The sequence below is a fragment of the Sphaerulina musiva genome, assembly GCF_000320565.1.
Source record: "Sphaerulina musiva SO2202 unplaced genomic scaffold SEPMUscaffold_10, whole genome shotgun sequence".
Taxonomy (NCBI): domain Eukaryota; kingdom Fungi; phylum Ascomycota; class Dothideomycetes; order Mycosphaerellales; family Mycosphaerellaceae; genus Sphaerulina; species Sphaerulina musiva.
In genome coordinates this window covers 1,182,792-1,196,817 of record NW_016017392.1, presented here as the reverse complement: position 1 = coordinate 1,196,817, position 14,026 = coordinate 1,182,792, and the positions used below count along the sequence as shown (strand labels likewise).

Here is a 14,026-nt window from a genome sequence, read left to right as displayed (position 1 = left end):
AATCCCTTTTTGATTGGTATATATGGTCGGCATATATGGTCGGCAGCTGCAATAAACATAGAATATATTCCTATCAAATTCTACGCTCTAGGAATCAGGTAGTAGGTATATATCCCTTATTAATATTTCTTTCTACTATTTTGTAGGTATTCAACTCGTATTATGTAATACCCATTGCAATACCCATTGGGTATACCCACTGGGTTTTTACCGTTGGGTTGTACCCCGCTTATAAGCTGGGTACCCAGCTTATTTGTAGGGTTGGGTATTTAAGTTGGGTTGTACCCAACCCATACCCAACCCAACCCATGACGAGGCCTAGCCTAAACCCTCTTAAATCGTAGTAGCCCGTTCTAGCCTATCTTAGGTGCTCCCGGGCTATTCCGGGTCTGTCCTACGATGTCTATATCGCTGTCTGGCCTAGATCCTAATAGAGGAGTATAAAAAGCTAGGACTAGTACTACCCCCTACCCTAGTTTAACAACTCGATATTATAGCTAATAGTCTAGAGCTCCTTCGTAAGAGAGACTATAAGTACTATTAACGCCTCTCTAGAAGGAGTTACTCTACGCTACGGCGATATATAAATACTAGGAAGCCAAAAATTATTAGGTCAAGACAGCGACCTTTAAAGGAGATATTAGTAAAGAACAAGAGCGAGAGACTTCGGTATAGACGAAAATATATAGATACTACGGTAGAAAGCCTCTAGGCATCTATTATATAGACAGATAAGGCTTATATCGATCGTACTATAGCTATAAGACAGTATATCTTCCGTAAGGAAGGTAACTACTATAGTTTATATATAGAGGTAGCTTAACCTAAGCATTTAGTACTCTATATTGCTACTAACGTGTCCTAGTACTACAAGAGCGACCTCTTCTTCTATAACGACGATTACTAGACTTACTAGACTCTTATTAACCTCTATAATAAGTACAAACCTCGAAGGAATAAGCGGACTAAGACAGAGGAGGAATTCTAAGCTAAGATACTTAAATAGAAGAGTAAAGCTCTACTAGGGTTTACAAAGAAGGGAAACAGTATAACCAATGCCTACTATACTAAGAATATCCTCTAGAGACATATCTAATAGCTTAATAAGCTAAAAATATAGGGTATTTACCTTACTCTTATAGAGGATAGTAATCTAAGCTATAGATACCGCTCTAAGGACAACCTAGCTAGTAATATAAGGAAAAAGCATAGTATTCAGCTTTATAATTATCCAGTATAATTACCTAACCTTAATCCAATTAAAGGAGTGTAGCTACTACTCTAAGAGAGGATAAAAAAGTACTATAGAGAGTTACTTTGGAAGATAGGGTTTAAGGAGTTCAAAAAAGCTATTCTAGATATATAGGAATCAATTATACTAGATAATATTAGACTAATTATCTCTAAGATACTATAGAGGTATAAGCAGCTGCTTAGGAATAGCTAGGTATTAATAAAAGGCTATGTATAGTAAAAAGGAGTTGATACAGTACTAAAATAAACATATTGAACTAATCTAGACTAGCGTAATTGTTAGCCGATCTTGCGACCCCCTATAGGTAGTCCCTAATCAAAGTTATGCTAAGACTTTAATTGAAGTTTGATTAATTAACTAATTAAAGTTAAGAGACCTCGGGTTTGACTAAACTCTTAGTAATCAAAGTTAAGGGGGCCTTAACTTTAACAACTTTAAGGTTTGACTAGGGGTAGGAGAGGGAGAGAAAAATCCTGACTAAGAGAGGAAAAAGTAGGCTAAAAAGGTAGGAGAGAGAGAAAAAAGTAGGCTAAAAAAGGAGAAGAGAGAGAAAAAAGTAGGCTAAAAAAGTAGGATTTCTAGGAAAAAATTCGAGAAAATCTAGGAAAAGGTGTCTTTTTTTCCTATATAGAAAAAAACACCTACTATTTCTAAATCCTATATGTTCTTTTATATAACCCTAGGATACCCTGTAATCCTAGGGAAGCCTACCTCCTAGGCTCTAGGAAGCCTAGAAAGGGAGGGCTCTCGGAAGCCGGGAGCCTAAGGAAGGGGAGGATTAGGTAAGGAGGAGGATTAGGTAAGGGGGGAGATTAGGTAAGACCTCGGGACCCCGGTAGATTAGGTAATAGCTAGGTAATCGGAAGCCGTTCCGGGGGGGTATCCGAAAAGGGTAGTCAAAGTCAAAGTTATCAAACTCAATCAAAGTTTGAGGGGGTTAACCAAAGCTCAATCAATATTTCGGGCTCTGATTACATAATCAATCAATCTTTGACTTTTTTTCACTTTGGTTTGATTGGGGACCACCCTGCAATAGAGTGGAGCTGGTGCCGGTAGATATCATCTCTTATCATCTCTAGGAATCACGTGTGAACGCTCCCCGGAGACCGACACATCCTCCGACATCCTTCCTCCTACATCCTTCTACCGATCTTGCCGACCTCCTACTTCTACCTCGATCAACACCTGTTCCGGCGCCAATAATGCTCGTGTCGCGGAGAACCGCTCCAACAATGCCCATGTCGCAGAGGACGGCACAACAATGGGGGAGAAGAATGGCGCGAACAACACTGACAATGACTCTCGATTGTCAATCCTTTGTGTTTCTTCTCCTCAATGCCTTGTCTACTCGAGTCAAAGAACTTCTTTATAGAGAAAATAAGAGAGAGAGATATATATATGACCTCGAATCCCTCGAATACTGAGTCTCCACACATTCACCAAAGTCACAGTCACCAAGCCCACGTTGTATCCGCTCAATTGTGCTAAAACAGCAGGACTGTTCAGCTAACATGGATATGCCACGAGAGCAAGAAGCCTCCCAGGAAACCGAACGGGCCTCGCAAGAGCGTGATCTTGCAGCCAGAGAAGAACAAGTCAAGGTTCGAGAAGAACAAGTTAGGGTTCGAGAAGAACAAGTCCAGGTTCGAGAAGAACAGGTCAAGGTCAAGGAAGAGCAGCTCAATAATAAGGAACAAGAGCTGTATGACTGGGAAGCCAGCGCTTATGCCCAGGAGGCAGAAGAAGAAGGTGATGATGATGATGATGATGATGGACAAGAAGAACATGATGATGATGATGATGGACAAGAACAACAGGAAGCAGAAGCAGTAGAATGGACAGAAGAGGCAGAAGAGGAAGAACAAGCCGACCCGGAAGCTAAGGAGTACCAAGTAAACTTCAACATGTGCACCGCCTGCTTCAAGTGGGACGCCCAAAGCGCAGCCCGCGCCCTGGATAGTGACAGAATTCCCTCCGACTCAGAAGTGTTCCTCGCCACTCCCGCTGCCGTCGTCCGCATTCCATTCGATGATCAATACGACGCATTGAATGAAGCCCACATCATCGCCAAGCAAGTATTCTGGTATGCTTACCAAAAGCACTGGCCCATCAACTGCCTCAGACGCTACCCCGAGTCCTACAACCAAGTCCGATTTGGCCGAGAAGAACTCGAGCGAGCAGGTCTGGGTACAGGCTCATTCAGGACGGGGCCCGAGAAGTGTCAAATGTGCGAGGAAACGCGACAATGCGTCGTGGGAGAGTGTTTTTCCATGACCCACCTCCGTAATGCAGTCAGTCACCCTTCGGACAATTTCGACATGGATTCCCTCATCCGCCTCCTCAATCGCGCTCGAAGATTTGCTGTCGATTTGGATGATGCTGCTCGTGCTGACCAAATTCAACAGGTGATGGAGCGCGTGATGCAAAAAGCTCGTGCAGCGTACAGGCAGATTGAAGATTGCGTTGGGGCGGATTATTGTTGTCCTGGCCCTCAACGAGACCCGGAAAGAAAATGTAAGTCGAGCTATCCTGTTGAGTCTTGTTCTTCTACTACTACTACTACTACAACAACAACAACAGAAACTGACCCTGACCAACCACCCCCACCAGAACCTGAACCTGAATCCTCACCAGAAGAACAACAACACCAACAACAACCACCCCCAACAACCCCCAAAATAAACTACTCCGCCCTCCCCTACCACATCCAATACACCCTCCACATCATCCCCTCCTACCCCGCTTACCACCAAAACAAGTACTCTCCCACAATTCTCCTTGCAGCAAAACTCTGGAAAGCCACAGGTCTCCAACCGGGCCAAACAGACGAACACTTTGCGAGAGTGGATGCTGCTCTGGCGAAAATTAAATCTAATCCCGAAGAGTGTACGGAGAGGGAAAGGGAGTATTATGAGAGGTTTAAGAAGAGGAGTGGGGGGACGATGGAGAAGATATGTTGGTGATGGATTGAGATGGATTGATGGATTGATAATGTATAGATCTAGTAAGTGAAAAGCTGCTATATTGACGAGACTGACAAAATCTAGCGCATCACCTGTACAATAAATGGAAAATAATAGACTTTGAAATCCTTTTGATAAAATGTCCCATGTTACCTTATCTCACCTACCTTGTTCAAAAAAGAATTATGCTTCCTCCCCCTTTCTCCTCAACCGTACATGAATCCCCGTCTGCATGACAAACCAAAAACATTTGCATTCCCACTCCTTCTCTGGCTCCGCCAACTCCATCTCAAACGTCTCAAACAGGGTCGGAATGAGTTTGCTCATTTCCAACCAACTGATATTTCTACCCAAACACATGCGCGCTCCACTTCCAAAGGCGAAAAAGAAGCGATGCATATCTCCCACCCGCTTCTCCTCCGCCGGCGAGTCATCTTGTTTGAGCCACCGTTCGGGCCGGAAGGCTTCGACATCATGTCCAAAGATTTCCGTGTTGCGATGAATCACCCACGGATTGGCCCCGATGACGGTCCCTGCAGGGAGAAAGGTGTCGGCGATGGTGGCGCCGCCGGGGGGCACGACGCGGGGGAGAGACATGCCCACGGCGGGATGCAGACGCAGCGCTTCATACATGACCGCTTGCAGATAGGGCATCTTCTTCTCCGCCTCATCGAGCGTGATGATGGGGCCCGACAGTTCGCCCCGTGCGCGCAAGAGCGCAATTTCTTGCACGAGTTTCGCTTTGCAGTCGGGGTTTTTCAGCAAGTAGTAAATAATCGATCGGGTGGAAATGGCAGTCGTATCCGATCCAGCAAAAATGTTGGAACTCGCCATACTCGTCACGGCATTATCGTCCATCTGTCCCCCCTTTTCCCTCTGCGTGGCCAGCAACAGCGAGAGAATATCTTGATGGTCGCTCCCGCGATCTTTCCTCCCTGCAATCGCATTCACGGCGAAGGTGCGAAGGGATCCATTTCGCGCGGTAATGCCCAGATGGTTCCCGATCCACGGCATGAGGGCGTCGTGCAACCAATATAACCAAGGGATCTGTCCAATCCACGCCGCAGAACTCAAGGCGGTTTCGATTTGTTTGAATGCTCCATCGTCGTCGCCGACGTCGAGAAAGCCAAATCGTTTGCTAAATGTGATTTCTCCAATCACGTCAAAGGCGAAGAGTTGCACCCAGTAGCCCATGTCTATGATAGTGTTCCTTGGATTCTCACCACCAGTATCATTCTCAGTACTACTGCTACTACCACTTGCCCTCTTCCCCATCTCCCGCATAAACACCTCGACGGCATCGTTCACAAACGGCTCCAACTGTTTCAGCGTACTCATGGCATAGGCACGACTGATCAATTTCCGCTGTTCGCCATGCACCTTCTCGTTGCGTTCGGCGAACAGATCGAAGATGCGATGTCCTTGCCAGACGCTATACCAATCGGATTTGCGGAATTTGGTTCCTGCGCCGTAAATGGTTTTGATGGCAGTGGTGTCGGAGACGGAGACTTCGTTGGGGCCGGTGCGGATCAGAGGGCTGGTGGGGTCGTGTTGTGCGTGTAGGGCGATCATGGTGGTGTTCATGTCGCCCCGGAGGGAGTGGTGGACCATCCATGCTCGGCTGAAGGATGCGAAGAAAGGCCCCGGGAGGCGGGAGAGGGGGTGGAGGAGGATGAGGTAGAGGGTGTAGAGGAGGGTGGTGGTGAGGAGGAGGGTGATGGCGATGAGGATGGTGGGGGTGAGGGCGGAGGGGAGGATGAGGGAAGAAGCTGAAGACATGGTGTTTGGCTCAGCCGGTGAAAGCAGGAAGGAGCGATGACGGGGCAGCAGAGGAAGGGACAGAGAGGATGGATGAGCAGGTACATGTAGATGTAGGTAGGTGTATAGGTATATCAGAGGTGTGCATACATACCTGAGTGATATGAGGTTTTTTTGGCGCCAATACCTCCTAACTCATACACTTCTCCTCTCCTCTCTCTCTCGCCCAAGAGGTGACGAGGTGGGTGTGCACGAAACGACGTCTTACAGCGGGCAGATGGCGATCACTTCTGCAGCTGTGCAGCTGTGCAGCTCTCTGTTCGGTTCTTGAGCTCTCCCCAACTCCCGGCCCGCTCCCTCGTTTTTCTTTCGTATCGAGAGCTCAGGTCAGGTACCTACTACTCCCAGACTCAACTAGGAGGTAGGAGGTACTCCCATGCTCTCCTAGGTACCGTACTATACCTGTGACACAAGCGAAGATGAGAACCCGGTATACGATAGGAGGTATGGTTATAGAAGAGTGTAGAATAAGCTCTACTTCTAGAAGTCTGATAGAGCGGTAGCAGTGTACGGTTGTGTTTGCGGCGGCTAAGCCTTTGACCGTTGCCCTCCCGTCAACCGTCCTCCTACCAATGACTGCACTACCCAACTGCGGATGGTATTATACCGTCTGTGATTGGCTCCATGGACGATGAATTGCGGAGATGTGGAGTGGACAGGCATCATTGTCATGATTTCATTGATGTGGGAGAGGCCAGGCAGATGGGTCGGCACTGCGGCAGAGAGGCCTGTTTGGCGTGTAATAAAGTACGGTAAAGTACATGTATAATGTACCTACATGTACCTGTTTGTACGACCAGACATGTGCTCTCAGAGTCTCTGGCATCTGCAGTCTGCACCGTTATAACTCCGAGCCTTTCTACCAGAGAGAGTGACTAAGGCACCTGTAGTACCCGTCTTGGTATGCCGCTGTCATAATACAACAACGATATCGCAGGGTGGCGTGGGAAACCGGAAACCCGGAAACTGATGGAATGCTGATGAATGATTGTCCATCAATTATGCTCCATTACCTATGATTATAGCCTTTGTAGGTACATTATACACGTAGACTGTAGTAGTTGGTAGGTTACTTCAGTACCTCCTACTGGAGTTATTGCTTCTTCGGCCAAGAAAAGACGGGCATCCCCGTCGTCATGTCACGTGACCCAGCCCGAGTCAGATTCGAGGCTTACCGTGTCTGAGATCCGCTCCCATCTAGCTCCATCGGCAACACAACATGGGAAGTCCTCGAACTACGCTGCCCTTGATTCTGGGCCCCGATTCTCTATCCCGCTGCTCTTAGCCGGCCATCAGATCATGCTCTAGCATACCAGCCCGCCATGGTAGCATGGCTTCATAAGGTAGGTCTGCTCCCTCTCATTACCTGTTATTCCATTCTCCTCTCCTTCCTCTCTGTTCTACCAGCTGCTTCTGATATCATTGTCTGCGATCCCTCGACGTCTGTCTGTCCGTCAGCTTATTGGGACTCGCACCACTTGAACCCTTCCTCTCCCCTCTTCCCTCTCCCCCTCTCTCTACCATTCCATCTCACTCTACAGCAATGCCCGTCGAGAACTACGACATCGTGATCGTGGGTGCCGGCCCGGTCGGTCTGTTGCTCTCGACATGTCTGGCACGATGGGGCTACAAGATCAAGCACATCGATATGCGACCTGAGCCTACCCTGACTGGACGTGCCGACGGCATTCAGCCGCGTTCCCTGGACCTCTTGCGCAACATGGGCCTCAAGCGCGCCATCATGGACCATGAGCCCGCAAAAGTCTACGAAGTCGCCTTTTGGGACCCCATGGGCGAGGGCAAGGGTATCGGGAGAACGACCACCTGGGCCTCGTGCCCCAAGTTCATCGATGCACGATACCCATTCACGACGCTCCTGCACCAGGGACTGATTGAGAGAGTCTTCATCGCCGATATCGAGAAGCACAACACGCGGATACAGAGGCCGTGGAGGATTACGGGCTTCAAGAACGATGGCAAGGATGAGACGTATCCCGTCGAGGTGAACATTGCACACGTGGATGGCGACGAGCGAGAGACGGTGCGCGCCAAGTATCTCTTCTCCGGCGAGGGTGCGCGATCGTTTGTCCGAGAACAATTGGGCGTCGGCGTCACCCACAAAGACCCCATCGCATACGTGTGGGGTGTGATGGACGGTGTCGTGCGAACCGACTTTCCTGATATCAAGGTATGTGCTCTGCTCCCACACGGGATCCCGCACTTTCACTAACACACGCTGTAGATGAAGTGCACCATTCACTCCGATGCGGGCTCCATCATGGTCATTCCCCGCGAGGATAACATGGTCCGCCTCTACATCCAGATTGCATCTTCGACCGACAAAGACTGGAACCCTAGGAAGTCTGCCACGACAGAAGAAGTGCAAGATTTCGCCAAGAGGATCATGAAGCCGTACTACATTGAATGGGATCGCGTCGAATGGTTTTCCGTCTACCCCATTGGCCAGGGTATCGCTGATCGCTACACCCTCGATGAGCGCATCTTCATGGGAGGCGACTGCTGCCACACACACTCCCCCAAAGCGGGCCAGGGCATGAACACTGCTTTCCTCGATGCGCAGAATTTGGCCTGGAAGATCCACCATGTCGAGCAAGGCTTTGCCGACCGCAGCATTCTCAAGTCGTACGAGTCGGAGCGCAAATTTGTTGCAGAAAACTTGCTGGACTTTGACGCTTCGTACGCCAAGATGTTCTCGCAACGAGTGCCGTCGGCGTCGGAGCGAGATTCGGCAGCACAGTCCGCGAATAAGGGCGGCCAGGAAGACAACCCATTTGTGCAAAAGTTCAAAGAGTCGTGCGAGTTCACATCAGGATATGGTGTGGCCTATCTGGAGAATGTATTCAACTGGTCCGAGTCACATGCCGCACAGTCGCCCGCTTTCCTCTCGACCAAGAATGGTGGCACCAAACTTCGCACCGGTCGCATTCTCACTCCTGCCACCGTCACGAGAGTCGTCGACGCCAACGTGGTCCACCTCGAGCAAGAGATTCCTCTCAATGGCTCGTACCGATTATACCTCTTCGGCGGCAAGCCCGCCAAGACGAAGAAGGCCATTGCCGACTTCGCAGCCGGCCTGAGGAAGAAGGGTTCCTTCTACGACACATTCAAGCGCAGTGACATTGCCACTGTCAACTACCACGAGAAGCACAACCCCCACTCGTGGTTCTACACATTCAACATCATCTTCAACGCCCACCGACCGGAGATTGACATTCGCGGTCTCCTGCCCGAGGTGCTCGCCCGCTACACGGACCACGTCTACGCCGACGACGTCTGGGATCACATGGTTCCTGATGCGAAAGCGTCGGCACACGCCAAGGTCGGTTTGTCGGAAGAAGACGGTGGTATCGTCGTCGTCCGACCCGATGGCTATGTGGGCTGTGTAGTGAAACTCGCGGAAGGAAGTGTGACGATTGATGCTCTGAATGCCTACTTTGCCTCTTTTACTGCCAAGAAAGTTGGGAGTGAGAGGGCACAGTTGTGATGAGTGGAATGAATTGGAAATAGAAAAAACACGTGGGATGGATTTTTTTGAAGAAATACATCTTTTGCATGTCTTGTGAGCGTTCAATGTATGTACGGTACGCAATGAAATTGTATCAATCAGTGTTGATGTAGCTTTTTTTCTCGAGAATGATGAAGACAGCAATGACTGGACTTGTGACAAAATTCTCAGATTTCAATATCATCCATCTCGATCTACATGTATCTCGCTTATCTTATCTTCTCCCATCTTCCCCTTCTCCACCTTCCTCCTCCTCTTGTCCCTCTTCTCGCTCTTCTCCCTCTTCTTCCAAAAACTCCACCCCAAAATCCACAACACAATGCATCACCCCCGGAGCATAACTTTTCAATCGATTAATCCCTTCAATTTTCACTCTCACTCTACTTGTCCTCTTTTCCCTTTCCTTTTTCCTTTTCTCCTCACCTTCCATCTCATTCCTCTCTTTCCATGTTATATTTTTTTGATAATGTATGATAGATAAAAATCCATGAATTTTCTCTTCCAATTCTTTGCTTCGCTCGTTTGCTTTGGCGAGGATTTCTTCTAGAAGGAAATTTTCGTGCATGTGGATCCAGGAGGTGGAGCCTTTTCTTCTTCTTCTTTTGCTTTTGTCTTCTTTTTGGCGTGTGGATGTGATTTGTTGTTGTTGATGTTGAAGAGAAAGGATTTGGGCGGCGAGAGATAGGGATTCGCGAGAGGATGGGAGGAGACCGAGGTTTATGTGGCGGATTGTTATTTGTGGGGGATGATGATGTGGTTGAGGGAGAGGAGGAGGAGGAGGGAAAAGGTATTGTTGTAAACGCTCTGGGGCATGGATGTTGGATTCATTGAAGATGAGGAGTTTGGCCTTTCTGATTCCTTTTTTTAGGGTTTCTTTAGACATCGAGGTGGTTGCAGTCTCCTGTAGCAAGTCCCCATCGAAATGATCCATGCCATGAGAAAGAAGAACTGCTTCCCATTTATTGGCCTTTGCGCCTCGGAGTAGACCTTCGATGCTCCAAGGATTGATATCCCAGCACCAGACTTGGTCTGCGCCGGCTCGGAGGTAGGAGAATGCAAAGTAGCCGATTCCTGCGTAGAGGTCGATGGCTGCAAAGCCGGGGGGTTGGAGTTCTCTTTCTTCTTCCTCCTCCTCCTCACCTCCCTCCCTTCCACCTCTAACAGCAGCATCCTCCACAGCCTCCCTCACCGACCCCAACGTCAACAAACGCGCCTTCTCCGAAATATTCCCCCGACTAAACATCGTCCATCGCGGCGCCCACACCTGATAAATCCCATTCTGCTTCGCCGTCACCCAGAAAGCCTTATCGAAATCTTCTTGCGTAGGATGCGGTTGGGAACATGTCTCGGGCCCGAAATCTCCGTACAAGGGAGTGAAATTGATGGGTGCTCGGAGGATGTTTTCTGAGGAAGTTGGAGTAGTTTCGTTGTTGTTGTTATTATCGTTACATGTGTCCGTCACGTTCGCGGGAGGAGGATGAGGAGGAGGATGAGGATGATGAGGATGAGGATGATGGAGGGGAATGGGCTTGTTGGAGGCAATGTGGGTAATTTTGAGCTCTTTTGCTATGGATTTGTAGAGGTCGTTTAAGGCGGTATTGTTATTATTGATATTGTTGTGGTGAATCAGTGGTTCCAGAGGCGACCATTCCGGTCCTTCGAGGGCATTCTGGGGAAGAAGAAGCATGCAGCCGTAAACGGTGTAGGATTTGCAGAGTTTCTTGGATAGAGGTGCGATGATTTCTTTTTCGATTCCATGCTGGAGTCGCCATGCTTCGACGGCTCGATCCATGAAAATTGATGGAACGATTTGTGATGATTGATACCTTACCTCCTAGAAGAGGAAGAAGAATGATGTTGTCGCGAGTGGAAGCTTGGCGGGATATTCTCGGCCTCTCTCTCCCTACCAACTTACGAAGTTTTCATCGCTCGACGCACATGCTCCGTCAATGTGCCACGATGGAACAGATGAAGCACTACACGTACGGTATAGAAGTACAGTCCAATCAGTGTGGATTGTATCAGCCTTTCTTTCACTATAAGTCTCTCGTTTTTACGAGGGTGTGGCGCCATATCGGATAACACCGTCTTCGCAGTTCACTCTCCTACTACCTTTTCTTTTTCTGTTGACTGAGACGCTGATAGATGGGCTCCCGTATGCGCTTGTAGCCGGTGCTGGGCATCGGGGAATAAAGGATGGTATAACAGGTTACGAGCACGCCGGCGCACTAGCTGCGACACTTGAGACCCGCCACCCGGTATTGAGCAGCATCCCGGTCTATTAAAGGGCACGACGACCAGGTACCAGGGTAAAAGCAGTTGTAAATCAACGGGAGGACACACTGCGACACCTTCTACTTGTACTTACTTACCAGCACCTCTGATCAACATCATCTCTTCTCTTCTGATGCAGAATTGCATCTGACCTCTATTCCCTCTTCCTCCGCAGCAGCAGCACCCAAGATGAAGTGGTTCCGCCATCTCCCGCCAGCGGCTCTCCTCCTGGCCAGTGTTCGCGCAGAATCCAACACGGAGGAGGATGACGACTCTGACTCCTACTGCGAGCTATATGGCTTCACTTCCCAGTCGCCGCGCCCACCCCTCACATCTGGAGTCTATCAGCTGTCCTCGATGCGACCGCCCAAGCACTGCAGAACCTTTCGTAGTCCCGAGGTGGACGACGCCATCGACAGTACCGTCGCTCAGATTGCTGATCCCGACCTGAAACGTCTCTTCTCCAACGCATTTCCCAATACTCTGGATACGACCATTGCATGGCGCGGCGTCTCCGAAGACAACCCGGATGAGGAGCTGGCCTTTGTCATCACGGGCGATATTCCTGCCATGTGGCTCCGAGATTCTGCTAATCAACTCCAATCATACGCGCCACTATTGCAGAAAAACGACAGTGAGGACTCTCTCGCCTCGCTGTTCCGAGGTGCCATTAACCTGCAAGCGCGTTACTTGTTGGGCGACCCCTACTGCCAGGCCTTCCAACCACCCAAGGAGTCGAAAAGACGTCCGGAAAGAAACTGGGCCTACAGTGGTCAGTACAAAGTGACCCCGCCGTATGACAGTAAGGTAGTATTTGAGTGCAAATGGGAGCTGGATTCCCTCGCCAGCTTCTTAGAGCTCTCCGAGTCGTATTTCCGCAGAACAGGCGACCTGGAATTCTTCGAAAAATTCTCCTGGGTCAGCACCGTCGAGACCATTTTGGAAGTCGCGGAAAATATGACAGAGCAGACCACCTACGAGGCCGACGGAAGCATCAAGAACTCTTCCTATCTCTTTTCATCATCCCTCAACGGTGGTTATGGAAGTCCCACCGCGGGAGGCACCGGCCTGATCAAAGTCTTCTTCCGTCCCTCCGACGACGACACCTTGTATCAATTCTTCATCCCTGCAAACATGCAATTCTCGCACTATTTGAACGCAAGTGCCACCATCATGGAGCAACTCTCTGGTAGCGGTGCGAAAGACCTCGCTGCACGTATGAGGAACAAAGCCGCAAGTCTCCGCCAGGCCATCAACGACCACGCCATCATCTCCACCCCACAACACGGAGACGTGTACGCCTACGAAATCGATGGCTATGGCGGTGTCATTCTCATGGACGACGCCAATTCCCCATCTCTTCTGAGTAGTGCCTATTTCGGCTATTCCGACAAGAACGATCCCATCTACCAAAACACCCGAGCACGAATCCTCAGCACTTTGAACCCGTATTGGGCACACGGCCCGGAACTCAGCACCATCGGCTCACCACACAGCGGGTTCGTGAATGGCTGGCCCATGGCATCCATCATGCGCATATTGACGTCCGACGACGACGCCGAAATCACGCAGCAAATTTATCAACTGCTCAGCTCGACCGACGGTCTCGGACTCATTCACGAAAGCGTCAATGCCCACAACCAATCGCAATGGACGAGATCGTGGTTTGCGTGGGCGAATGGTCTCTTTGGCCAAGCCATTTACGAGTTACAAGCGAGAAAACCTCATATTCTCCAGCAAAGTTTCCAAGATACTTCGATTTCGAAAGATGACGTGGGAAATCTCCAATACATGCCACGAAAACCTACCCTTTTTACAAACAAGGTGAGTACTTGAGCAAAAAAATCAGACGTTTGATATGTTTTTTTTTTCCTTTTTTTCCCTTTTTTTCCTTTAAATAAAAAACAATTTCCCCAGCGTGTATGCTGATCAGTGACGGAATGAAATAACGTTGTATGGCGAAGAACAAAAAGAAACAACATACCGCCTCGCTGAACTCGCAACAAACTCACGCATTATTCGAAGAACATCTGAGATGGTTTTGGGTCATGGCTACAGGTTTAATCGTGGCAAGTTTTGTCTCTGTTGTACTTTTTGCTCGGAGGACGACTCGGAGTAGAAGTGGGAGTCCATCTTGTGCGGAAAAGTTCAAATAGGTCCGTTTTTGCTTTTCATGTTTTTTCCAGCGTG

At 49.1% G+C, this 14,026-nt stretch overlaps 5 protein-coding genes across 5 annotated transcripts; 3 read left to right on the top strand and 2 right to left on the bottom strand.

Annotated features, from left to right (window-relative positions):
- Positions 1–2,766: 2,766 nt before the first annotated feature.
- SEPMUDRAFT_120449 (uncharacterized protein) lies at positions 2,767–4,218 on the top strand (the record flags this gene model as incomplete). The annotated part of the gene is made up of 1 exon (XM_016901605.1): positions 2,767–4,218. One exon carries the CDS (start codon positions 2,767–2,769, stop codon positions 4,216–4,218), a length of 1,452 nt encoding a protein of 483 aa, XP_016757732.1.
- Positions 4,219–4,359: 141 nt separating this feature from the next.
- SEPMUDRAFT_128237 (cytochrome P450) lies at positions 4,360–5,853 on the bottom strand. The gene has a single exon (XM_016902203.1). It carries the CDS (start codon positions 5,788–5,790, stop codon positions 4,402–4,404), a length of 1,389 nt encoding a protein of 462 aa, XP_016757731.1. The 5' UTR covers positions 5,791–5,853; the 3' UTR covers positions 4,360–4,401.
- Positions 5,854–7,442: 1,589 nt separating this feature from the next.
- SEPMUDRAFT_151570 (phenol 2-monooxygenase) lies at positions 7,443–9,713 on the top strand. The gene is made up of 2 exons (XM_016906899.1): positions 7,443–8,224; positions 8,279–9,713. Exons 1-2 carry the CDS (start codon positions 7,580–7,582, stop codon positions 9,539–9,541), a joined length of 1,908 nt encoding a protein of 635 aa, XP_016757730.1. The 5' UTR covers positions 7,443–7,579; the 3' UTR covers positions 9,542–9,713.
- Positions 9,714–9,776: 63 nt separating this feature from the next.
- SEPMUDRAFT_111062 (uncharacterized protein) lies at positions 9,777–11,354 on the bottom strand (the record flags this gene model as incomplete). The annotated part of the gene is made up of 1 exon (XM_016900895.1): positions 9,777–11,354. One exon carries the CDS (start codon positions 11,352–11,354, stop codon positions 9,777–9,779), a length of 1,578 nt encoding a protein of 525 aa, XP_016757729.1.
- A 671-nt stretch (positions 11,355–12,025) lies between these two features.
- Positions 12,026–13,672, top strand: SEPMUDRAFT_52072 (glycoside hydrolase family 125 protein; the record flags this gene model as incomplete). Its single annotated transcript, XM_016909213.1, has 1 exon — positions 12,026–13,672. The coding sequence occupies one exon, from the start codon at positions 12,026–12,028 to the stop codon at positions 13,670–13,672; it is 1,647 nt and encodes a 548-aa protein (XP_016757728.1).
- Positions 13,673–14,026: the final 354 nt, after the last annotated feature.